The 26961-nt window shown below is 50.0% G+C and overlaps 1 protein-coding gene across 1 annotated transcript in view; it reads right to left on the bottom strand.

Moving 5' to 3' along the window:
• GRIK4 (glutamate ionotropic receptor kainate type subunit 4) overlaps positions 1–26961 on the bottom strand; it is a 201699-nt gene that overhangs the window by 111131 nt on the left and 63607 nt on the right. The window contains exons 9-11 of the mRNA XM_017865557.1: positions 22058–22219; positions 9963–10115; positions 8938–9042 (exon numbers count right to left, since the gene is read on the bottom strand). Coding sequence (XP_017721046.1) covers positions 8938–9042; positions 9963–10115; positions 22058–22219 — 420 coding nt within the window. The remainder of the gene's footprint in view (positions 1–8937; positions 9043–9962; positions 10116–22057; positions 22220–26961) is intronic.

Raw genomic sequence — 26961 nt, 5'->3', positions numbered from 1 at the left:
ATAAATAAATAAATAAATAATTAAATAAATAAATAAATAAAAAAGAAGAAATAAGTGACTTCTTAGTAACTTTCAAAGCAGCCCCTCAGCCACCCATCTCTTTTTCTGCTCCCTCCACCCGGATCTGCCTCCTCAAAGTTTCCTCATCAAAGGTAAAGTCACTCCCACTGGCTCTGGGGGAATCGCCTATCAAGTAGCCTCCCCAGCTGGCCCACAGAGGTCTATTCCCAAGCCGGAGAGCTGGCACTCAAGGCTGCTGATTCCCAACAATCAAACCCGGCTCCAGCACTCTGAGCCAGGCTCCGGCAGAAGCAGCTTCAAAGCATCTGCATATTTATGGTAAATTCCTTCCTCAAATTGAAAATGCATTAGACAGTAGCAATCACAGTACTCTCAGAGCTACCTTCCCGCTTCCAGCCCGCAACCTTCTGCGTCTTAATAGTCCTTCTCCTTAGCGCAGAAGGGGCTAGAGCTATGACGGGGTCAGCTCAGAATACGAGGGGCTGGGGTCAAGGGCACAGATGCCGGTGGTACCTCTCCATGGACAGCGTGAAATCCTCCTCACTATTCTTCCATGCCATGTGAAGGCAATGTCAGTGCAGAATGTCATCTGACAGGGCGCTTTGATGGTTTTCTGTTCTAGGTTTGTTTACTTTTGAAATGGAGGAAGGGGCCTGGGTATGGGGACAGGAGTGGCTCCCACCAGAGAAGCAGGTCTGCTAAACTTCCCACCAGAGCAACAGAAGCTATTTTCCGGAGTTCTTGGCTGCACAGGGTCACGATAAGAAATGCAGCTGCCTTTACGTGACTTCCGAGTGCAGCAAAGCAAGTTCCACCGCTGCCAACGCAGGAGGATCCCGACTCTCCCGGAAAGGGGGCAGAGCTGCCTCTGTGTGAGCTTCTGTCAGGCAGGATGGCAGGAGAGGAGATTAAAGAGAGGCAGCCTGACCTCCTAGCAACGGGTGGGACCTGCAGAAATTTCAAGGAGTTGGGTTGAATTCTCTGAGCCTTCTAAAGACGACACTGGATCCCTGAGTTCTTGGTTTGCAAGGGTGACTCTGGAAAGTCATTTCATTCATCCTCCTCCTTGGGTTAGAACTCAAATCAGCCCCTTGAAAGCTGGGTTGATACAAGCTTTGGAAAACAAAAGTCTGGCTGTCAGCTCACAAGGCTTATTCCTGGCCCTCTCTTTCACTGCCTTGCCAGTTTCTCCAGCTCTGTAGGAACAGAGTGAAATAAATCTGTGGTCTAAGGAAAGTGTGGCTCAGGTCTAATTTCTATGAAAAGTTCACAAGAAAAGAACCCTGTGTATCTGGTGGGAGAAAGGTAAGTGGAATAATTAATTGATCCCAAGGCCCAGAGTTCAGAATGAATAAAAAATCGGAAAACAAATTCCAGTAAGCAAGCTAATGTGGCAAATAGAAATGTGGTGTTCAGTCTGAGGAAACTCCTAACTCTCCAGTGCTCTCAGCTCTGCTGTTCAGCCCCATCCGGAGTGTGGTGTTCAATGTGGGCCTTGTGTTTTAATAGACAACCCAGACAAACTGAAAAGCACTAGTGGTGAGAGACGTGGCAGCCGTGTCATGTTGGGAACTGCTGCCTGAGAAAGGAAAAAATGGAGAAGTATGACCACACCAGCCCTGTACAGTAAGACCTGGCTGCAATTGTTGCCTTCCCCAAAAGATTATGAGCTCTTGGGGGAACCATGATTCATGAATCTTGCATTCCCAGCCCCTGACACAGAGAAGGTGCTCGAAAATTCTATGCTAAATTCAGGCATGAAAGAATCAGTCAATGAAGTAAAATCAAACTTTTAAAAAATATCTGAAGAGCTGGTAAGAAAGAAGAAGCAGACTGTTCCTATTACGGCAGAATTAGGAGGCAGATTTTGACTCAGTGCCTGGAAGAATTTGGAATGTGTCCCTTGAGAGGCAGTGAATTCCTCAGCCCAGGACATGCTCAAGGAGAGGCTGGGTGGTCATCTCCTTCAGGGGAACAATGGAGAACGTTCTTGCACTGGGTTGGAGGAATCCATGAAAGGCTTGAAGATCCCTTCCAACATGGTCTGGGGCAATTCTGTATAGTGGAAAGACCTTGGACTTTGAAGGCAGCTGTACACAGACCCAGTTCTTAAATCTGGCACTTACTGGCTGTATGAATGTGGATACATGACTTCCTCTCTCTCTGTCTCAATTCCTTCACCTACAAGCTGAGAGAATAGCTCTCCTGCAGGGTTGATGAAATGCTGAGAAATTTTAAATACATACATACACCACTCAGCACAACACATCATGTAGGTGACAATAAATGTTAGCGATTATGTCAGTAGAGCCAACTTTCTATGTAACCACAGGCAAGCACAAGACTGTGCCATGCAATTCTAGTTTGGATAATTCTTGGGTTCACCCAGGTCAAACGCTGGGAGGTTACGACCTTTGTTGCTCAGAGAAATGAAACTGAGGTATCCACATAGTGATATACAGTGAGCCAATAGAAAAAGTTTAGATCTGCATCTTTAACTAGGAATAGCAAACCTCAAAGGCTTAATTAGAGTCTGTTAAGCCATTTCCGATCCTCAGATGAAAGGTGCGCTCATCTTGTTACAGCACTAACAAAGTTGCTTGGGGGCTGCTCAGAATCTTTGATCTTTAGACCAAGTTAAACGAAGGAAATTCAGGGTCTTCTAATGCTGTGCTTCCTTCTTTCCCAGCCTCTTCCAAAGATTTCTCCCAAATCCGGAAGGGAGACTATACTTTCCTAATACTGTCCAGGCCATCTTCCGTGTCATGAAAAGGGAGGATATGAGATGGACAATGGAGATCTTGCATGCGCAAAAACTGGACGGTGGAGCTGAAACAATACTGTCAACTTCTATGCCCATAAGCCAACAACTGGGAGATAGTCCAGGTTCAGAAATGTCACTGACAGGGCACAACAGGGAACTGTCCCTGACCCTGCAGTCTCCAGCAGAAGCTCCACAGAGTCAGTCTCAAGACTGAAAACCCTCTCCGAACAGAATCAAAATAGTCATTTTTAAAATAGTAGAAAACAACCCTGAGTTCTGACAGACTATTTTTAAAACGGTAATAATCCTTTAATCAGCCACCGGCAGAGAATGCGGTATTTGGTTCAGATGTTTTACCAATTACAACCCACCAGGTCCCTGCGTGGGGCTTTCTAGATAATCAAAACCAGCTCTTAATGGTCATTCACCCAGACAGGAAGAGAGAGAATAAAACCCAGCCCCAATGAGAAGACGCCATTCCTAAGGCACACCCAGCCCAGCCGGTCATCAGGACCCAGGCGCTGTCCTGGTTTGCAGCAGGTGGCAGCAGAACAACAGACCCGGCTAAAGGAGTTTGATTTGGGGTTTTAGGGATTCCAGGAAAGCGAGGAATAGCCAGGAGTGGGGGATCCAAGAGCACGGGCTTTGCAGTTGGACAAGCCTAAGCATAAATTCCAGCTCTGCCTGAAGTCCTTGCTAATAGCAGGACCAAGTTCCTTCTGCTCCCTGAGCTCCCGTATTCTTATTGGTGAAATGGGAATTTATCTACCTTGAAGGGCTGTCCTCAAGATTGGAAGCGATTTGTGCAAAGTGCTCATGTGATGTCTGGTATGCAAAAAGTACTCAAAAGATGCTATTTCCCCTGCTCCTTGTCACTTTCTCCTCCCCTGCCCAGCATCACCTTGAATGGAATTGGGAGAGTATTGGCACAGAGATATTGACATTCCTCCCACCCTGGAAGAGAGGCCCAATTCATTATCACTCCCTAAACCATTTCTTCATCCTGTAATAAGCAGGGGAAGGACACCTGTCAAGAGGCAAAGATTGGGCGGTGATTGGGAAGGGACCTGGGGACCAAAGCTGCGAAGCTACATCTGTGTCCATGATACATCACGCACAGTTTTCACTTGGTACTCACGGCACCTACACCAGACAGGGAAGCAGCAGGACACTCACTAGATTTGTTGAAAAAAAAAGCGGGGGCAGGACATAAAGAGAACAATCACCATCCACTTTACAAGTCCAATCAAATATATGTGTCCCTTAGAGTAGTTGAAGGTCAAAGCACATCCTCTTTAATGGTCACTTCTGCAGCAGATTCCATCCAACACTGGCTCAAAAAGATGGGGGTAGGATGTGGAGAGGTCAAGAAAAAAATCTCTGTGTAGAGGCTGCAGTTCACGAACACTCTTCTACTAGGACAGTATCTGTCAAAGGGTAGTCTGTGGACCACCTGCACTGTTATCATCTATCTTGGTGCTGGTTAAAATTATGCGGATTTCTGGAATATATCCTGTTTTACAAACTGGAATTTATAGCTGTGAGGCCTGGGAGTGTTCAATTTTTATGAAGCACTCTCAGTCATTCTGGTGCACGTATATATTTGAGAAGCTTTGCCCTGCACTGCTCATGTGTGCTGCTGCCAAAGAAACTGCAGCTGCTATGGAGGATTCAGGGCACAATCCCTTGCTGGCTTGGGTCGGGGGCTGAAGGATGAGCCCGGGGGCTGGGGCTAATGATGCTGTTTCTTAATAACTCAGGCAGACCTCTGGCCTCGGGGTGAGCACAAGCCAGCCTGAGCAGCGGCTGCTGGAGAAGCAGAATAAAGATGAAGAGGCACTTGGAGCCTAATCAGCTGTCCTTCAAGTAGAGAGTGGGATCAGGGCTACCAGCCAGTTCTGCCACTGCAGGTGTCTCTTGATGGAGGGATGCTGGAAGTGGGCTCCTTCCCTGAAGCACTCACAAAGCAGGGCTGAGGTCTAAGGGGAGTGTTTCAAAGCCTGGGATCAGGCTTTCTATGGAGTGAGCATCATGTTCTCCTAACTGTTCCTCCACTGTTATCATCTCCACCCCCTTCTCCTGTCCCCGTTTTCTTTTTCCGCTTACCACTCCTGACACTATGTCACATATATATTTGTTTGCCTACTGCCTGTCCCCTACTAGAATACAGGCTCCACAAAAGCAGCCACTTTTTCCGTCTTAAAAAACCTATACCTAGAAGAGAGTCTGGCACATAATAGGCACTCAACAAAGATGTCTTGAAAGAATGAATGAATATTCTTCACTTCACATCCCCCAAGCACATTGGGACTCAGAGAAAAGTGTGCCTGACAATTTCTCCACAGGCTGGCAGCTTCACCTATTCAGGTAATTAGGAACCTGAGGGCACAATCTGAGTGTAATAACCCAAATTTGCACTTACGGTTTTCTATGTCAGGCTCCCTGGACAGACCGTGAGCACTCTCTCCGTGCCGAGGGTTGAATCTTTTTCAGCTTCGATTCCCCCAGGCCCAGCATGGTGCCTGATGCATAGTGTATGCTCAACATATGACTTGTTAGATGAATAAAATGGCCATTTTGTGAAACGCCATCCCCGTAGTTTCTGGCTGCCTACCTAACCCTGCTCCCATTTGAGAAATTATGCAAAATGGTAGCTGTTATTGCTTACAGACAATGCAGCTCTGGCCCAGAGATATGAGGCCTTGCTGAGAGTCAGCAGCAGGACTCTGGGCTCCTCTCTGTCTGGGACTCTTTTACTGCCTCGCCTTCCAAGAAGGGTGACCTGGCCTCGGGACCCAGCATAATTAGGATCTCCTAGAAAGAACTCCACTGGACTTCTAAGGAGGGCTGATTGGAGCCTCTCAGATGTGGGGACCCAGAAGCAGGAGGCAGATGTGACAGGGCCTCTGTGGGGTAGGGCTTCATTCGAATCACCTTGGGGGCTTGACGACTGCATCAGTTCCCAGGGCCTATCATAGGCCTCCCCAACTAGACTCTTGTGAGGTAGAGTTTTAAAATCTGTGTTTTTAATGCATTTCCAAGGTGATTCTGATGCATAATTTGTTGTAATGGTTAAGAACTTAGACTTTAGAGGTAGATCTATTTGGGTCCAAAACCAGCTCTGTCATTACTGTTTGTTCAAGGATAAGTCAGTCAGTCCCCCTGAGCCTCAGTTTCTTCAAGTATAAAACTGGGACTAATAAAAAGTATCTATTTTGTAGGGTTAAAACAGAAAATATATATGACACACTTAACATGGTATAAGGCCCATGGCAAGAGCCTAATAAACGGAGGCTGCTGTGATGATGACAATTGCAGTGGTAGTGATGATGATACTGGCGGTGGTGGTGATGATGACAATGGTGGTTGTGATGATGATGCTGGTGGGGGTGGTGGTGGTGGTGATGATGGTAGTGGTGATGGTGGTGGTGGTGATCATGGGGATAGTGGTGGTGATGATGTTGGCAGCGGTGGTAGTAGTGGTGATGGTGATGGTGATGATGGTGGTGGTGATGGTAGTGGTGGTGATGGTGGTAGTGATGGTGATGGTGGTGGTGGGTGGTAATGATGGTGGTTGTGGTGGTGATGGTAGTGATGGTGGTGGTGCTGGTGATGGTAGTGATGGCAGTGGTGGTGATGGTGGTTGTGGTGGTGGTGGTGATGGTGGTGGTGGTGGTGATGGTGGTGGTGGTGATGGTGGTGGTGGTGTTGGTGGTGTTGGTGGTGGTGGTGGTGGTGGTGGTGGTGATGGTGGTGGTGGTGGTGGTGATGGTGGTGGTGGTGGTTGTGGTGGTGGTGGTGGTGGTGGTGGTGGTGGTGGTGGTGGTGGTGGTGGTGGTGGTGATGGTGGTGGTGGTGGTGGTGGTGGTGGTGGTGGTGGTGGTGGTGGTGGTGGTGGTGGTGGTGGTGGTGGTGGTGGTGGTGATGGTGGTGGTGGTGGTAGTGATGGTGGTGGTGGTGGTGGTTGTAGTGGTGGTGGTGATGGTGGTACTGATGGTAGTGATGGTGGTGGCAGTGATGGTAGTGGTGGTGGTGGTGAGGGTACTGATGGTGGTGATGGTAGTGGTGGTGGTGGTGGTGATGGTGGTGGTGGTAGTGATGGTGGTGGTGGTGGTGGTGGTGATGGTGGTGGTGGTGGTGGTGGTGGTGGTGGTGGTGGTGGTGGTGGTGGTGGTGATGGTAGTGGTGGTGGTGGTGGTGGTGGTGGTGGTGGTGGTGGTGATGGTGGTGGTGGTGGTAGTGATGGTGGTAGTGGTGGTGATGGTGGTGGTAGTGGTGGTGGTGGTGGTGGTGGTGGTAGTGGTGGTGGTGATGGTGGTGGTGGTGGTGATGGTGATGATGGTGGTGATCGTTTGTGGTGGTGATGGTGGTGGTGGCAATGTGGTGGTGGTGATGGTGGTGGTGATGGTGATGGTGGTGATGATGGTGGTGGTGTTGATGATGGTGGTGGTGGTGGTGGTGACAGTGGTGGTGGTGATGGTGGTGGTGACGGTGATGGTGGTGGTGGTGGTAATGGTGGTGATGATGGTGGTAGTGGTGGTGGTGATGGTGTTAGTAGTGGTGATGGTAGTGGTGATCGTTTGTGGTGGTGACGGTGGTGGTGGTGATGGTGGTGTTGGTAGTGGTGGTGGTGTTGATGGTTGTGTGATGGTACTGGTGCAGTGGTGGTGATGGCGATGATGGTGGTGGTGGTGATGGTGATGATGGTGGTGATGGTGGTGGTGATGACAGTGGTGGTGGTGGTGGTGATCGTTTGTGGTGGTGGCGATGTGGTGGTGGTGATGGTGATGGTGGTGGTGATGGTGGTGGTGGTGACAGTGGTGGTGGTGATGGTGGTGGTGACGGTGATGGTGGTGGTGGCGGTGGTGGTGGCAATGGTGGTGATGATGGTGGTAGTGATGGTGGTGATGGTATTGGTGATTGTGGTGGTGACGGTGGTGGTGGTGATGGTGGTGTTGATAGTGGTGATGGTGGTGGTGGTGGTGGTGATGGTTGTGTGATGGTACTGGTGCAGTGGTGGTGATGGTGATGATGGTGATGGTGATGGTAGTGATGACAGTGGTGGTGGTGGTGGTGGTGGTGGTGATCATTTGTGGTGGTGATGGTGGTGGTAGTCGTGATGGTGGTGGTGGTAGTGGTGATGGTGGTGGTGGTGATGGTGGTGGTGGTAGTAGTGATGGTGGTGGTGGTGGTGATGGTGGTAGTAGTGATGGTGGTGGTGGTGATGGTGATGATGGTGGTGGTGGTGGTGGTGATGATGATGGTGGTGGTGGTGATGATGATTCTTCATAATCTGGAAAAGGTGATTGTGCAACCCTTCAGTAGTGTGCTCCCTTGTTCAGCCACTCTGACAGTCAGGAAGCTCTTCAATGTACCCACTTGTTGCTGTATTTAGTGCTTGGCTTCCTACTTACTAGCCTTTTCTAAGGCTTCAGAAGCCAAATAATAGGGAGTTGACTCTTAGGGTGATAGGGTGGGAGATCTTCAAGAGACAGTTTGAAAGTCATATCCCTTTCAGATCCCTGTTTCTTCTGATGGAAGAGGATCTCAGAAGAGGGGAAAAAGGGTAATGGTGGAGAATGAGCAAAGGAGTGGGGAGCTGAAAGGAACTATGAAGGACAAGGCATCCCTGCAATGACGGAGCAGGCAGGGAGCGGCCAGGAGAGGGGCTGTGTCACTGGCATGGGGGTGGGAGTTGTGGGTTGGTCAGAGAAGGGCAGACAGGACAGACCCAGCCATGCACTCCAACACTGAAGGTTTCCTTGGCCCACATGAGATACAGTCTCTGCCTTGCCACCAGGTTCCCTGGAGTCTAAATGGGCTCCAGGATTAGGGTCAGGCTCAGGGAGTAAAATCCTCCCTGGGAATTCCTCCCTTACATGATACCCCCTTGCCTCCCCTTTCATCCCAGTTCTCTCCCTCTTGGTATTTTGCTGGGGGTGTAGTCCCTGAGCCACAGTGGCTGATCTGGTGGCAGGAAGGGGGAGGCTGGTGCAGGCCAGGAGCCTTGCCCAGGATCCAGCCTGCTGCTCTTGGGGATAACTGGGAGTAGGAGGCCATCCAGAACACCAAAGGCATCGATGAAATGGGCTGGGGTCAGATAAGGGAACAGAGAGGAGGACCTGCCATCACCACGGCACAGCTGTGCTTACCTGCCGAAAACCATTCCTTGTGAACTGTAAGATTTTCAAGGCATAGTTGGACCTCTGGCCTTTGCTGTTGAATTCAATGTGGCCGGTAAGACCTTCCAATTCTACCTGTCCAAGAGAGAGTGAGTTACAGCACCAAACAGGCCCCAGGTTACACTTGCCCCCAAGCAAGATTTCTACACAGGGGCTATTTAAGGAGGCCCCAAAGAAGCAAAGCAGTTAAGATCCTTCTCCTGCCCACCCACAGCCAAGGCATCTTGAGATGACAAATGTGATGTCTGCAGAGACAATTCAGACTTGGCTTGGCCTGGAGTAGGAGAAGAATGCTTCCCCAATAACGCCATACCAACTGCACAAATCAAGCCAGTCATAGTGCTAACTTGAGCTCACATTCCTCTCGGCCCCTCCTCCAGGCCTTTGGCTGTCCACAGCATTCATCCTCTCTGGGCAGGCGCTCACCCACCCCCAGGCCCACAGGAAGTCAGGATGACTCTCCACCTAACTCTAAATGCAAAGTCTGAGACATTGTGCTACAGCAGGCTTCTCTGACAGAAGTCTTCTGTGTGGGGTAGAGATCCACATTCATCCACCAGAGGAGGCATGGCTGGGGAGGACAACAATGGGAAACCCAGCCAAGCTAGAAGTCTTGAGCCTGCAACTCCCACAGGGATGCTAGTCTCCAGCAGCACCGCCCTTTCCCAGCTGTGTGGAGCTTTGCTGAGAGCACTGCTGAGCAGACAGGCCAGGTGCTAAGTCTGGAATTCAGGGGCCCATTAACAGCATAAGGCTCGAGGGCTGTTGCCTTCTGAACAAACTTCCATGGATTCTCAGTGGTTATTGGGGCTTAGGGAACAAATGTGGCCCATGATTCATTCAACTGGGGTCACTAGAGAACACTGAGTTATCTGGGGCTGTAATAAAAGGCACGTTTTGGGGAAGCCTGGAGTTGAGGGACTACTGTACCTTGAACCAAGTGTCCCACCCCACCAGCCTGGGCACGGCCCTGTAGGGCCTCAGCCGCTCCTCACCATGCGCAGGTAGTTCATGAGGCTGGTGCCGTGCTGCCAGATCTGGGCTGAGCCGCAGGACAGGGGCTTCACGCCGATCTCCTGGCTCCGGTTCAGTTCCTGCACCGCAGTCACCACAGCATAGACAGCATCAAACAGCAGGGCCGAGGAGAGCTGGGAGAGGCGGGGGAGCAGGCACAGGGAGGGAGTGATGGGCGTAGAGGAAGGAAGGGAGGGGAGGGAGAAAAGAAGAGGATGGAAGAAGAAAAGAGAAAGCAAAAGAAAGGGAAATAAGAGTGCATCTTCATCGCCCTTGGCCCACGTCCTGTCTCTGGGCCAGCTCTACTGCATCCAATAGTCAGGTACTCACCCAAGACACATAATGGTGGCAAAGGCTGCTCTGGGATTCAAGCCTTGAGCTGGCCCTTTGGGCCCCAAATGACTTCAAGTGTACCCTTTTTTCTCTGCTCCAGGGAAACAAGCAACTGCCATTGCTCCCAGGAATCCTCAAGAGGAGGGTAGGGCTGCTTATGTCAAGAAGAGAAAGGAACCTGGCCACTGCCCCCCATCTGCCCATTCTATAAGGCTCAGTTGAAGGTCACTTCCTCCTACAAGACCCCATGATATTGTTTCTTCCTAAATGTGCCTAATATTAGTCCACTTTGTATTGTACAACTTGATGAGTAGGTATGAAGCACATGGTAAGTTCAAAGCCCAAAGATAAGTAGGAGCCTATTCCTGTGATTACAGCAGGATGGGGAAGGGAGGTACGAGGAGACAGGGCACGAATAAGGGGAACATGAGACAGAGTGTGGCAGGTCCACAAAGGTCTTGCCGGGGATGGGTTCCAAAGAGGGAAACATCTGGTTGGGCAATCGAGAAAGTCTTTCATGGAGGATGCTGCACTGGAACTGAGCACTGAAGGATGGGGAGTTGCTGCGAAAAGGGAAAGGCATTCCAGAGCATGGAACTGCAGGAACAAAGACTAGAAGGTGGAGAGTTGGACCATTCCTAGAGGGAGGGGAGGGGAGATGAGGGGTGGGGCTGGAGGAAGCAATCCATCGGACACATGACAGGGGTCATGCCATGCAGGGCCTGAAAGTCAGGGAAGAGGTCAGCACAGCTGTGTGCCCATGTTTTCATCTTCCCTATTAAACTGCAAGCTTCTCAGGGTGGAGAACACACAGGACCTTAATCTCTACATTCTGCATAGCATCTGTTATGGGGCTTGTCATGTGACTGGCCCCCAAGACATCTGCTTGACTTGAGTTAACTTCTGGCTGAAATCTGCCCACTACCCCATAAATGGATACAATGTTCGCAGCCTGTGGGGAGGGGAAAGCTGGGTATCTTGGCGGAGGTGGTAGGAGTGGAAAGACAGAAGCCACCTGTCCTTGAGGAACATGCAATCTAAGGAGATAATACTACACTATGTTAAGGTATGCGGGGTCCCTGGCAAAACAAACAAACAAACAAATAAACAAAAAAACCCTAGTAAATGCAATTGACTATATACTCAGAACTGTGCCAGGGTCCTGAGGGGGGCCAGGAAGGCAGGTGGAGGCCTCCTGGGAGGAGTGGTGTTACAGGGCTAGAAGTCCACACACAGTCCCATTACAAAGCAAGTTCCTTCACTGAAACCAGACATTCCATCACTGGCGACTCAACATTGCCCCTTCCAAGCCTCCTCTTTCAACTGATGGCATCCTTGTGAGGGTCCCACGTGAGACTCTGTGAGAGCTCCATTCCATGGGACTGACTGCTTACAGCCTGCCTCCTTCCTAGCCAGCCCTGGGACACTGGCCCCTCCCAGGCTGGATGGAGGGATGCTGTCGCAGGGTTTTCAAGCTCTCCAGGCAGTGTAAGCAGTGTGAGACAGCAAGGTGTTGAGGAAAGAGCTTGAAAGCATGAACACCAAACCCGGAGTCCAGATCCCAGCCCTACACTAGTGCTGAGTGATCCCAGGCACGTGAATCCCTCCAAGTAAGCAACAATTTCTGCATCTGTAAAAGAGAAGCAGCAGTCCCTGCCTCAGAAGTCTGTAAAAGTGCTCTGCAAACTGCCAGTGCCAGAAGACAGCATTCCTGAGGGCAGGGGCTGTGCTCTCAGGCCCAGACAGATGTCAGCAGGTGCTCAGGAAGCAGGTGTTGACTGAACTAAGCAAGGCTCCAGGGAGTGGTAAGGACGGGGGCTACAGGCCTGGTGAATGGCCTTATTTCCTACCCAGTTTTGCTACGTGTTCGGCCAGGAGGCCTATGAGGGGAACTGGGTGAGCCAGCTCTGGATAATCTCTTTAAAAGGTAATTACAGAGCAAAACAGTCAACAAAATTTGTCTATTCCAGTCCAAGTTCACCTGCATCACAAAGTCACCTGGCTGCTGTATGCTTTCTTCCTCCCTCTCTCCCTCCCTCTCTTGCTGCTTCTTCCCCTCCTTGCCTTGCTTCTTTGTTTTATTCCCACTTTTATTCAGCCACTACCATCTGGCAGGTACCACAGACCTCAACACCTTCCCACTCTCCACAGAGACACTGGAGCAGGCCACTGCCTTCGGCCTCCATCGAGTCTCCTGCATCCCCCTGCTCCAACTCCCCTCCTGTCTGTCCCTGGGTCCCGGAGCCTCCTGGAACCCGAAGACTAAGCAACAAAGGGCACCCAATTCTCCCCATGGGGAACACTGGACACCTCCGCAGTCCTGCTGAGCTAGGATGAGCTGGGCTGAGACGCCACACTCCCGAGTCCCTCCATCCATTGTCTTCCATTCTCTCTTCTCTACCTCCCTGCTCTTCCCCTTTGCCCTCAGTTCCTTCTTTATTGGTTCACCCTGCATGGCAGCGAATGCTCCTTTGCAAGCCTACAACCATCCTTGTCCTTTCATGTAACTTGCTTTTCCCTGAGCACATGTGGCTCTTTTATTAATGGGCCTCTCACATGCCACAAACTAATGCTGCAGACTCCCCCTTTCCGGCTTAGACAAATTGAGGGGAAGTTAGCTGCCCCTACTGAAACCGGCTTCTAGATTCTTCTGTTTGGCTATTTAAATGATACTGCAAACCAATTTCTGTCCCATCTTCTCCCTTGCCTCCCAGTTAATCTTATTCTCAGATTCTCAAAATCGCGGAGTATTTGAGCTGGAAGGAATTCTAGAAAACAACTCATCCAGCCAGGCCCGGTGGTTCATGCCTATAATCCCAACCCTTTGAGAGGCCAAGGCAGGTGGATCACTTTGAGGTCAGAGGTTCGAGACCACCCTTGGCAACATGGTGAAACCCCCATCTCTAGTATAAATACAAAAATCAGGGGCCGGGCGCAGTGGCTCACGCGTGTAATCCCAGCACTTTGGGAGGCTGAGGCATGTGGATCATGAGATCAGGTGATCAAGACCATCCCGGCTAACACGGCGAAACCCCATCTTGTACTAAAAATACAAGAAAATTAGCTGGGCGCGGTGGCGGGCGCCTGTGGTCACAGCTACTCGGGAGGCTGAGGCAGGAGAATGGCGTGAACCTGCGAGGCGGAGCTTGCAGTGAGTCGAGATCGCGCCATTGCACTCCAGCCTGGGGGAAGGAGAGAAGAGACTCTGCTCCAAAAAAAAAAAAAAAAAAAAAAATCAGCTGTGTGTGGTTGTGCGCACCTATGATCCCAGCTACTCGGGAGGCTGAGGCAAGAGAATCGCTTGAACCTGGGAGGCGGCGGCTGCAGTGAGCCAAGATTGCACCACTGCACTCCAGCCTGGGCAACAGAGTGAGACTCCATCTCAGGGAAAAAAAAAAAAAAAGTCGTCTTTCTTCTTTTATGAATGAAGAAACTGAGGCACAAGACATTCTTCTCTTGCCCAAGGTCACAAAGCAAGGCCTGGAGGCCCGGCACCCCTTTGTCCAGCCTGGCTTCCTCCCCTCTCCACAGCACTGTCTTCCACCTCCGTCCCGCTGAGAAGCGCAGGTTGTCATTGCTCTATCAGATGTATTCTTATGCCTCATCTCCCAGGACAACTTGGGGCAATCTTTCATTATTGCCTTCTCGGCAGCAGATGGGAGCGTGGGACTCTGGCGCCAGGGTGGGGGCAGGAAGGGGTGGTGGGCAGGCTTCTCGAATGCCCTGGGTTGGGGCCATCACCCAGTTTGCCTCCTGGCCAGACTGGCTGTTTGTCCTCACGTTAGCCCCTCAGTTAAGAGCCATTAGCCACTGGCTGCCTACCTAGCACCCATTCTCCCCTTCTTCCTCCCATTTTATTCAGGTATCCTTCCTTGTGCCAAGCTGCAAGGAGCTTCAGAGGAGGCTGAGCCAGCCCCAGGTCCCAGGGAATCCTAGGTGGTCCAACGTCCCCATGCCGATATGTGATTCGGGACTGTGTGAGTGACCCCATTGGAACAACGAGCCATGAACTGTGACCTGGAAGGAGGGGCTTGCTTCTCAGGAAAGTTTCCTGTCTCCTAAGAGGATACTCCTTCTCTCTCCTCTGGACATGTCTGTCTCTGGTTGGGATGCTTGGACTGCTGCAGCCAGCCCAGCTCCAGCCTGAGCATGAAGCTGGCACCAAGCAGGGACACAGCACAGATGGAAAAGATTTGGTCTCCAACCTCATCATTCCGGAATTTTGCTAAGCCATGCAATAACACATTTCCGTTTTCCCACAAGGCATTTTAGTACAGGGTTTCTGTTGCTGAGAGTACTCTGGTACCAAGGCCCTGGGGATCCCTTTCCTCTCAGAGGCATTGTTGCACCAGGCCCCAGAGTCTACAGGCCCCCTCCCCAGGTCCCCTCTTCCTCCGGTGAGGCTGTGTGCTGGTCCCCAAGAGACCCTCATCATGGCAGAGTTGCAGAGAAAGTGCCACGCCGTTTCTCACATCCTCCCACCAAGCCCCCAGCTTGTTCCTGCCACATGGTTGCCACTATTCCCCCTCCGTCTGGGACGTGGTTTTCCTGGCTGATGCTCTCTTATTAGTGCATGATGTGGATGCTGAGAGATCCGTGCATGCCTGTTGGCAATGTTCTTTGGCATCTCCAACTCCAGGGCCTTCAAGATTCTTCGAGTGCTTCTAGTGCTAATGCCAGCTAGGGATGCTGGGCGCAGGGAGCAGGTGGAAGGAAAATCCTCAAGGTTCTGGTCTCCTCTCCATCTGTACGTGGCCTTCAGAGGGGCGAAACCAGTGACGAGTTCCCCGTAGGCTCTGGGCTTTATGGTTCCTGTGTGGTTCAGCCTGGGCTGGTCCGAGCTGACCCCTTCTAAACCCCAAACGTCTTCTCTCCCAGTGCAGTCTCCTCGGGTTCCTCCACCCATCACCAGGCCGCTCTCTTCTACAGCCTCCTGGCAATCTGCGCACACTTCTCACCTGGATCCTTCAAACTGCTCTGAGAATTCACTTCCCAACCGTTGTGCCTGCAGCTATCTCCTCGCAGTCACCAATCTCCCGCCCTCACCTGACTTCTCCTCGGATGGTATGCGAGCCCGTCATCTCTCTGCCTCATCAATTTTCCCATCTTGTTTCAGATCTCTGTCCCAAAGCATCTTTCTCCCTCTCCTAATTGCTTTCTCCCTCCGCTCTTACTTACTCATTCAGCTCTGGAAAGCATTTGGGGCTACAGTCAGGGAGAAGCAGTTTCTATTACAAAAGCCCTCCGGGCCTTGCGTGGTAGCTCATGCCTATAATCCCAGCACTTTGGGAGACTGAGGCGGGCGGATCACGAGGTCAGGAGATCGAGACCATCCTGGCCAACATGGTGAAACCCCATCTCTACTAAAAATACAAAAAAAGTAGCCAGGTGTGGTGGCACGTGCCTGTAGTCCCAGATACTTGGGAGGCTGAGGCAGAATTGCTTGAACCCAGGAGGCAGAGGTTGCAGTGAGCCGAGATTGTGCCACTGCACTCCAGCCTAGGTGACAAAGAGAGACTCCATCTCAAAAAAAAAAAAAAAAGAAAAGAAAAGCCCTCCATCCATGTTTCCACTTCTGGGCCCACCAGGGGAAGGAGACGCCCCCCCTCCCCACCTCACTCCATTTCCACCCCTTCTCTACTCTTATTCCATTTCCTTTTCCTCTTTCTGTGGCCTCCGCTCCTCATCTGGGTGTGCACGCCTCTTGGTTTTGTCTCTGCTTCTCCTGTCCCTGTCTCTTCTAAATACTAAATCCCCCAAATGACTCAGTCTTCATTGAAAATCCTCTCCTCTTTCTTGGCACCAAAACGTTGCTTGGCAATGAACCCTCGATTCTCTTGTTTTTATATTTTCATTTGGTTCTTCATTGTTATTTTCTTTTGAGCTGTTTGCAAATTGTTTAGGGGAATGCAAGGCTCTGTATAAATTAAGATGAATCAATTCTGACTCAGGGAGCTGTGGCTGAGTTCCTTCCCCCTCTCATGACATGAAAATAAGAATATCTCCTAAATACACACCTGTAACCCTCATCTCTCTCCACGCCCCAGATGACGGGATTCCCAGGATCCTCCCGGATGCCGATTTATCTCTGAACTTCTGCAGCTTAAACTCTACCCCCCAATATAAAACCAGGACAGGAACCATTAAAATCTCATGGAATAGTTCTTACAATCTGGATTTTATTCAATGAAATAAACACTTAATTACAAACATCTGCTTTAGCCTAAATTCTAATTACTTAATCTAGCCATCTGTAATTTTAATGATTTTCCAGGATTTTTGTTCTTTGCCGCGTGATTAATGGGAACAGCGTGTGAAGCTAGCGGGTGTGTGTCTCCATTTGCGACACCCCGTCTTCTGCTTGCATTGTCTCAGGCAGAAGCACGTTTGCTGCTCCTGTTGGCCACCTGGCAGGTATGGCCTGGGGGCGTGGACTGATCCAGAAGGTTAGGAATAGCGGGAGACACTTATCCAAGTCAGGAGAAAAAGGCAATGGAGAGAAGAAAGTGCCAAGAGTGAAGAAAGAGCGGGGAACATCGTGTGGAGAGAGAGAAACAGAAAGGAAGGTCTAGGGGGAAAAGGGTAAAGAAGGGGAGAAGAGGGAGAGAAGGAGAGAACGTCCCCACTGAGGCTGGAGCTGCGGCCTTTGTAGAACGCTCGATGGCGGGGACAGAACCAGGCTGTTTTCCTGGAACTGACTCCCTCTTGCCTTCCAGCTCCCCAGAACATAAAAGAGCTGGGCTGTTTGTGCTGTGAATTTCTCAGCCTCCAAAGAGACAGGAAGAGGCACCACTTTTCAAAAGCTGGTTGCTAAAGTGAGAAGCCTTGAGAAAGGTGTGTTGCTACTGTCGCTGCCGTGAGCTTCCTTTCCACACGCTGAGATGAGAGTGTCCGGAATACCTTCCCTTCCCTCTCAGAGGCCACAGAGACAGTAGCTGGAGGTCTCTGGCACTGGGAGACAGATGTAGATTCTACTCCAGGTTATATTGGAGTTCTGATCTCGGGGGACCCTTGATGTGCCATCCAGTACTTCCATGCCTCAGTTTCCCCACTTGTCCAAAAGGGCTACATGACCACTCTTAACTGTTACTAGGATGCCCTGAGGAGGAAAATAGGAGAAGGCGGGATAATTTCACGGGAAGGGCCACAGGAGTCTTCAGCTCTGTGCCGAGGTGAAACCCAGTGGGGTGGGCGCCCTGCTGTCCTCAGGAAGAAAGAACACTTGTCCATTTTATTGGCAAGAAAACCAAAGGGGCTTGGCTGAGAGAAAGCTGAGTAAAGTAGACGCAGAAATCTGTGACCGGCACAAGGACCAGCTGTAGGCCTGAGGTCCACATAGATGCTCCTCGCACGGTCCCGTGAGACAGCCTTGAGCCCGTGCAGCTCAGCCCATTTACTCTTATTCTTTTTTTTCTTTTTTTTTTTTTGAGGTGGAGTCTCGCTCTGTCGCCCAGGCTGGAGTGCAGTGGCCGGATCTCAGCTCACTGCAAGCTCCGCCTCCCAGGTGTACGCCATTCTCCTGCCTCAGCCTCCCGAGTAGCTGGGACTACAGGTGCCCGCCACCACGCCCAGCTAATTTTTTGTATTTTTTAGTAGAGACGGGGTTTCACCGTGTTAGCCAGGATGGTCTCGATCTCCTGACCTCGTGATCCACCCGTCTCGGCCTCCCAAAGTGTTGGGATTACAGGCTCGAGCCACCGCGCCTGGCCATCTTTACTCTTATTCTCCGCCAGCAGCACCAAGAGAGCCTCAGAGAACACCCCCACTCACTGAATACCCCCCAAGCATTCTTGCGGGGCATAAGATGCTGAGGCCTTCGGAAGTCTGACATTGGACTGGGAAGGAGATAAACGAGGTCAGGGTTTCTATCTTTTAAATGGCCCTGGGCAGCATCCTCATGACAAGACACCCTCTCCAGTCCACTGAGCGAGTCAGCACAGCGCCCCTGCTCCACTGGGATGCTGTGGACCCTGCCTGGTGTATTGCACACAGATGAGCAGCAAATTACTGGCCTCTCTTCGGGCAAGCCTTCCCCGACCTCTGCAGGCAGAACTCAGGGCTTTCCTCTGCTTCCATGAGAGTAACATAAGCCCAGGAGTCACCTTCCCAGAGGTGGAGGTGAACCATGCTCCTGCATGGTGCATCTGGAGGACAGTGGCTTTGATCTTCACTGTGTGACTATGTGATGGAGCCAGCCCTTCATCCCACTCTGCCACGGTTTGTTTGGTCCCAAGTCTCATGTGGCAGTGACCCAGGTGGGCTGGATAAAGGGGGTGGATGCTTCACAAATGGCTTTGTGCATTTCTCACAGGAGCGAGTGACTTTTCACTCCAGTTCCCACAAGAACTGGCTGTTGAGAAGAGCCTGACACCTCTTCCCCTCTCTCTTTGGCTTTCTCTCTTGCCATGTGAGCTGCATACGCCCCCTCCCCTTGCCTTCCACCAAGAATGGAAGCTTCCTGAGGCCCTCAACAGAAGCAGATACCGGCACCATGCTTCTTGTACAGCCTGCAGAACCAGGAGCCAAATAAACCTCTTTTCTTCACAAATCACCCAGCCTTGGGTATTCCTTGATGGCAATACAAATGGACTAAGACACACTCTGTATTTGGGTATTCAGACTTTTTACCATGTGCCTTTGCATTTTTTTCCTCTAAAAGGGTAGAGTACATTTCCTCACTCCCTAACACTGAGTTTGTGTGTGTGACTTTCTTTGGCCAAGAAAATGAGTGTGTGCCTTTCTGGGAGCATAGGACTAAGAGGTCCTTGTGTTTCTACTTGCTTTGCTGTCCTTCTGTCATCACCATGAGAATATGTTGGGCTGGCCTGCTGGTCCAGGGGAAGAGGTACTGGCCCCAAGTAGGCCCAGTCTGGATTAGCCAACCCATGCATGCTGAGAGATCTCATCCAGAGCAGCAGAGCTACCCAACCAAGCCAGCTTAGACGAGTGGCTCCCTCGCTGACCCACAGGTCCACGGGCTTTATAAATGTCTACTGTATGCATATTTATTGTGTATCATGAGATTTAGGAGTTGGCTGTTACACAGCATTTACATAGCAAAAGCTGCCTGATATATTTAATAATGGCTATTCCAGCATCTGGCATATACAGGTTGTTATATTAAATTACTTGGTGAATAATTGTGAATTGAAGATAGAATCATATCTCATTCCATCTTCACAATAATGCTCTAAGATGGTCAGGCATAATTCACCTAAAATTATGGTAAAAGAACCTGAGGCCCATAGGGGTTACATCACTACCTAAGATCACATGGTGAGAAAACGTCTAGGCCAGTATTAGACTCCAGCCTCTGTGACTCCAAGGCCAGTGATCTTTCCAGCCTGTCTGACCATGGCAGTGCTGACCCACAGCTCTCTGAAAGGCACTCCTGGCCTTTGTGCTGGATCCTTACAAAGAAGCCCACTAGGAACCGAAGGACCCTCATTTGTCTGCTCGTGGCCAATGTGAGCATCAATGCAAAGGCAGACACCCTTAGAGAGAATGAGGAAATAGGGCCTAGGACCATTGACTTCACTAGGCCAGATGCCGAATGTGGTGAGGCTTGGGTTGAAGGGAAAGAGACAGATTTTTTTTTCCTTTCTTGATACTGTGTTGCAAGCCTTTCAAATTGGTCAGCACCTATTAAAATACTGGAATGAGAACTGTAAGAACAGCAGACTCGGCTGGGAGAACAGGGCTTGCATTGCTGCTGGGGGTTGAGTCTGATCCTGCACATGAAACTGTGCTTTGAGATGCCCCTCTCTGTCCCTTAAACCATTTAATGGGCATGACTCCTTCCTTCAGCTGCCCTCCCCAATCCTTCCCATGGATTTTTGCCTCTTTTAGGTCTAAAACAGCTTGTTGGGATGGGTTCCATAAACCTTCATGAAAATCTGTTTCTCAAACCCCCTCCTCCTGTCCCATTCCCTGGATCAAAGCTTCCTGAGTTTTCCATGAGCTCTGACCTCCTTAGCTACCCCTTCCTTCCTAAGATGTCCATGAGGCCGCACGATCATACAAGCACAGAGTTTTGCGAAAGGTCATTAAGTCCAGGCCCTGGCTTCCACAGCCTGCCTCCAAGGTCACCATGTTGACCAAGCACTAATTAGACTCCAAGTGTGTGGATGTCCAGATATGCCTTTGCCTCTGGGCATGTCTTATCGAAGACAGGCATCCCTCCTATTTTCAAAACTCACCAGAGAATTTCCCACTCCAGGAGTGTACCTAATTCCATCGCCAGCTCCTAGACCTGATGCTTTTCCACTTCTATCTATAACTCATCATTTCGCCTGACTCACTCACTCACTCATTCACTCAACAAATACCTAGTAACTACAGACATGTGTTGCTTAACAGTGGGGACACATTATGAGAAATGCACCATCAGGCAATTTCTTCATTGTGTGACCATCAGAGAGTGTGCTTACACAAACCTAGATGCTATAGCCTACTAAACCTCCTTAGCTATATGGTATAGCGTATGCTCCCCTGGGCCTACAAACCTGTTACGGGTAAATGGTGAAACTGTACTGAACTGTACTGAATACTGGAGGCAACTGTAACACAGTGGTACGTACTTGCATATCTAAACATACCCAAACATAGAAAAGGGACAAGAAAAATGTGGTATTATCATCTTTGGAACCTCCATCATATAAGTTGTCCATTGCTGACCAAAATGTCATTATGCATGCGTCACTGTACTTCCATCTAGCCAGGCTCAATTACAGTACAGCATGGCAAGCAAATGACAGTCCTAGAGAGATGCAAAGTGGCACGGAGGTTAAAAGTATAAACAGTAAAGCCATACGGCCTGGGTTCTGGTCCTGGTCCTCTGCTCACTGGCTGTGTGATCCGGGGCTATTTGCCTAACCTTTCTGGGCTTCGGTTTTATCATGTGTAAAATGGAGACACTGATAGTAGCTGCCTCAGGAAGTTGTAGTGAGCATCACAAGGGCTGCCTCGTGGAGCTCTTAAAAATAAACTAATGTGTATAATGGGGCTAGGCAGGGCATAAAAAGCCACACAATCCTAGTCTCTTGAGAACTTGCCTTTTAACAAATGTACACAAGCAGATATTCTTGGCCTGCCCCATGGAGAAGAACATCCAACTCAGTGGAGAATGGCCATGGAAAGGTTTGCTCCTGTTACACATGCCGGAAGGGGCCAGAACTGCAGAGAGGAAGCACAGGGACTGGGCAGAGGGGAGCCACTCCAGATGATCCCTGACTCAGGAAGTGGCCAGGGGGTGGACAGAGCACCAGACCAGGAGCCAGGAGTCCTGGGGCTAGTTCCACTCTGCAACAGCCTCAATGTTTGCCCTTGAACAAGACCCCCACATCCCCACTCCATATCGCATTACAGCCTGGGCTTCAGTTTCCTTATCTGAAAAATGAGGGAGTAGATCAGCTTAAAGGCCCTTCCAAACGATTCTTGGATCCTAAACTCAGGCAGCTCTCGGCAATGGTATTATTGAGAGTCTGGCCGCGGGGGACCTGCAGACATCACTAAGTGACAACCCAGTACCTCCACACAGCCCTCTCCCCGCTGTCTACAGCTCATTGCTTCCCAAACATCACCCCCTGCAACCACTTCCCGCACTTTCTACCTCCCTCTCTGAGCTGGGACTGGAGTGGAAGATGGCTGGACTCCAGGAGGGTGTGTTGCCCAGGAGCTGGTCCACAGAGTGGTGATGTGCAGAGGCCAAGGGGCACCAGGAAGAGCTCTGGCGGGTACTTACCGCAGGCCCAGTGAAGGGCACATGGTCACAGTTCTCCTGCCAAGACTGGTTGAGGCTCTGGGCAAACTCTTGGAAGAAAGCATGGGATTGGTTGAAAATGGAAAATCCCAGGATGTTGACACGATCATCCACAAGGGTGTCCATTCTCTGGAGTGAGAACTCCTGGAAAGACCCAGCATCAGAAATAAGAACATAGTTAGGAAAGGGTGAAGTGAGAGATGGACTTTGGTAGAGCACGTCTGGGTACCTCATTCTAGTCCAGAGAACACCAGACAGTCTGTTGAGACCTAGGAGTCCAGAGTTAATGAGAGTAGTTTTTCTGGGAGTTAACACTGTGATAGTAGAGCGTGGAGGAGAAAAAAAAAGCAGAATGATCTCTAAACAAGTATATACAAGATGCACTAGCTAGAGAAAGAAAGAAAAAAGCCATGTGCCCAGTGGAGGCAGCACTAGGCACATGGCGTTTTTTCCATGGGAAGTGGGATGCTTGAGCTGTGTCTTGAAGGATATATAGGCATTTTCTGGGTGGAGAACTGTGGGTGGTCAAAGGCTACTCCAGCCAGAAATCCCCATGTATACAAGGGCACAGAGCTGAGAAAGTGCATGGCCCTTTCAGTGAACTGCCCGTGGTATACTTGTACTTTGATGAAGACGTCACTTCTTAAAGTGTGATTCTACCGCTAGCATCATCCAGGTTCCTTTTTAAAAAATGATAGGGCTGGGTGCGGTGACTCACACTTGTAATCCCAGCACTTTCGGAGGCCGAGGCGGACGGATCACTTGAGGTCAGGAGTTCGAGACCAGGCTAACCAACATGATGAAACTCCAGCTCTACTAAAAATACAAAACTAGCCAGATGTGGTCGTGCATTCCTGTAATCCCAGCTACTTGGGAGGGTGAGGCAGGGGAATCACTTGAACCCAGGAGGCAGAGGTTGCAGTGAGCCGAGATCGTGCCATTGCACTCCAGCTTGGGCAAGAAGAGCAAAGCTCCATTTCAAAAAAAAAAAAAAAAAAAAAAGGATGATTCCTGAACCCCACCTAACACCACCTGAACCCGAATCCGGGGAGCTGAGGCCCAGGAGCTTGCATTTCCAGCAGGACCCTAAGTCTTATACACCTGAAGCGTGGGTTAGCACACTGGATACAAGGGGCCCTGGGAGAGGGATGGTGAGAAAGGAAGCTGGGGCAGTCAGCAGAGGCCAGACCATCAGAGTGAGGATGCCAGGCTTGCGAATGTGCCCTTTGTCCTAGGTGTGATGGAACCCAAGGGAACTGTCAGCAGAGGAATGCCAAACCAAGTTTGCTTTCCCAGAACCTCAACCTGAAGGTTTGTGGGTAGGGTGGTGCCTTCATTTACCACTAATTTTTGCATTCACTTGATAAACATGTAAGCATTTATCATGTGCCAGACATGGTTCTAGGCATGGAGGATATGGATGAGAGAGACACACTTGCTGCCCGCAGGAAGCCTGCAGTTAGTGGAAGAGACAGATAGTAAGGAAACAAATTCATCATCATTTCGTATAGCTAGGGGGATGGGACTTGGGGTGAGGGACTGCTACTTTAGATGAGGCAGTCAGGGAAACCCCATCTAAGGCAGTGACATTTAGAAGCTCAAAGGAGTTCTCCCTGCAACCCACAGTCCTCATGCAATTACCCGGGTGGGACCAAGTGATAGGCAGCCTGCATGTGTAAGTGCACCGTGGTCAGTTAGAGTTATAGAGAGGGGTAGTGTCCTCCTCTGAGCTCGGAGCCCTGGCCTCCAAGGTCTCCCTGGACCCTGTACAGTGAAATCAGTCAAGAGGGTGTAGATTATTCAGCTTGCTGATCCCTGCTCCCAGAAAGATGCCTTCAAATGTGTGTCAGGCCACCTTTTCACATAAAAATCACAATCATTGCATGTTCATTCCAAGTGCCTCGCACACAGCTCCACACCCTGGGGGTACACAGGAGTTCCAGACCCAAGGACTAGCCCATCAGCCACTCAGCCTGACATGACAGATGGCAAGCGCCTTGGGCTTTCCTTCTGGCCAGGCAGAAATATTGCTTTCCTCCAGGCAGTCTCCTCTTCTGAAGACTTAGCTGCTGTAGGCCCCTGGCGCCGCCCTTGTATCCTTGCCACACAGCTCCAGTCACTGCCAAGGTCTCAGGCTGCAGGCCTGAGCTCACCTGCCCAGAGCCTGGATTCATTAGCTTACACGTGCAAACTGGAGGCACCAAGCTTCCTTTGAAGCCACCAATGCCTGACAGAGTGGATTTGGATAAGGATTAAGTGTATTTTGGATCCTGCCACATTCCCATTAGGGGAACAAGGACATGCCAGAGAATGTGCTGATTCCTACACTGATATTATCTCCCATCTCTCTAACAGGGCAGCTGCCCATGTGCTGTGGGCTATCGGTAGGCACAAGGGGGCAGATGGCTAATGAGAAGAAGATTCATTTGGCAAGGGTGCAGTGACTGGGGCAGAGCCAGACTGTTGTAGGCAAACCGAGGGGCAGAGTCAGACTGTTGTGGGCAAACCTGGGCACGGTTGGCAGGGGCTGGAAAGTGTCCCCTTCCCTGGCTTCCTTATCATTGTGAGCAGACACATCAGCCCAACTCCATCCTCTCCCCACATGCATAGCCTGATGGATGGAGGCTCATTTTAAGGAAGCCCTGAGGCCCTGGATGTCCATAGACTCACAGTGGCAGCTGGGGTGATATAGTGGACTCAGGCTTTGGTGTTCAAATCCAGGTTCCTTACCACACTGGCTGTATGACTTTAAGCAAGGTCTGTAACCTTCTGGGCTTCAGATACTCGTTTTTAAAAAAGAAAACATATTAGCAACCTTATAGGTTATTTCAAGGAACAAGTAAGATGCATGCAAAGCTTAGCATCATATTTGGCAAATACAACAGCTACTGAAAGACCACAGTGAACTCTGGGGCAGCTTCTGGCTCTCTGCCTCTTCAGTTCCACTTGTCTTGGAAACCTAAGTTAGAAAGGTATTCCCTTCAAATGCATGTTCTGGGTGGAGCAAGAATGAATGAGTTCATTACAGACACTTAGAGACAGTCTACCCAGAAGTCAGCCAGTCTGTCTTCCTGCTTTTTTATTCCTACCTTCTTATCCCTCAATTATAAGCAACTTTCAAAGGCCAAACCAGATAAAAAGATAAAAAGATTCCAGAAGTTTCCTTGATAATTTGTTCTATTTATAATGACTCATGGGATAGCCTGTGGAAGGACAAGGAAGGGGGAGGGTCACATTCTTTTACTGCCATTTCCCACGACACTCTAAGGTTCTAGTATCTAAGAATCCTTACAGTTAGGAAATTCTTCTTTTTATCTAAACTTAGACTATTGTCTAAAAGAACATGGGAAATAGCTGACCACCACTAGTTTACAAACAATGAACATCTTCTGTGCCAGTATTTCTCAAAGTGTGTTCCTCAGGGCATTAGGTTTCCAGAAATTTCATGAAGACAAGTTTCCATGCTCAAATAAGGCTGGAAAACAATGCACATTATATCTGCCTTTTCAAGATTCATAATACTCAAAGCTAAAGGCTGAAAAAAGTACGGCAGCGAAGCAGCTGGTTTAATTTTGTTTAACCGTGAATTTCCCAAACACACTGACCATGGGACAAATCAGGACCGTGGGTTTTTTTTCCTCCTCCAAAATCCATGAGTGCCTGGCAGTAGCATGCTTCAGAACGTAATCTGGGAAGTGCTACTCTACATCTATTCAGAGAAACATTTCTTACAAATCCAAAGTCAAGTGGTGGGGACATTTTGTGGAGACAGATATTTCATAAAACTAACACATTTCAGGAATGGAAGGGATTAAAGTTCACCCAGTTTCCGCTGCCCACTCATCTTGAGTCCTACCCAGGAATGCACACTTGGCTCACTTAGGCTCCCATTGTGCCTCCCCAACCCCGCCACAGCCACACTGCCTGGCTGGTTGTAACCTTCATACAATGACAGAAAGGGCTGGAAGCAGTCCCTCAGGTGGAACAGGTCCTCATGGGGACCTTGATCCTCTTCTTATAAATGTCCCAGGAAGGGAAGTCCTGAGGGTCCCTGCTCCCAACAAGCGTTGACTCCCATTGTCCCAAACCAGGGAACCAGGGTGAAGCACAGAGCAAATGGAACCTGGTAAAGCCAAGTGGTGGGGCAGAGACCAGGACCAGGTCTTCCACGACTCCAAGTGTGGGTGGCTTTGTGACAGACCCCGTGTTGCAGTCTTTGTTCACACATGTGGCCTCTCTCTACAGAGGGCTGTGTGTTTCCAGGAAGTAAAGATATGTTTGCCTCATTTTTGAACTTCACATTGTAGCTACAGAGTGCTTGATACCTAGAAGCTGTTTGGTCAATGCTGTTTTGAGGACAGTTGATTGACGACATCTTAATGCCTTGGGTCTCACTGTGGCCAACTCTAACACCAAGCACACCCTGTCACACCTCCAGAAGGTGTAAAAACATGCGTAGAAGCTGTGCTAACCACTGACTGTCATCTGTGAATTGCATTACTGTATTTTTAAAAATCCTGACAGCTTGCTTTCTTATCACTGGGCTTTCACATGAAAAACATTTTTAAAAGTGTGTGCGTGTGTGTGTGTGTGTGTGTGTGTGCATGTGCATACATGTGTGCAAATCTCTGTGTATACAATGGTATGGAAGGGTCCAAATAGCTATAGTTGAAGGTCAGGTCAGAACCACAAGTGGATACAGGGGGATGTTACCCGGGGATGAAGGAATGCCTCATGGATAATGGCTTGAGAGCTACGCGGAAGGGCGCCCCTCACTTTCCGCAGCACATGTGCCGTGTCCAATGTCCTGGTTTACCAACAGGCATCCATTCACCGTGAGCTATAGGAAGCTTCGTGGGTCTACTGCCTGTTTATCACCTGGGCCA

Source organism: Rhinopithecus bieti, unplaced genomic scaffold (genome assembly GCF_001698545.2).
Source record: "Rhinopithecus bieti isolate Rb0 unplaced genomic scaffold, ASM169854v2 scaffold_82866, whole genome shotgun sequence".
NCBI lineage: Eukaryota > Metazoa > Chordata > Mammalia > Primates > Cercopithecidae > Rhinopithecus > Rhinopithecus bieti.
Note: the sequence above shows the minus strand (reverse complement) of the source record. Positions and strands in the feature narration are given on the sequence as shown.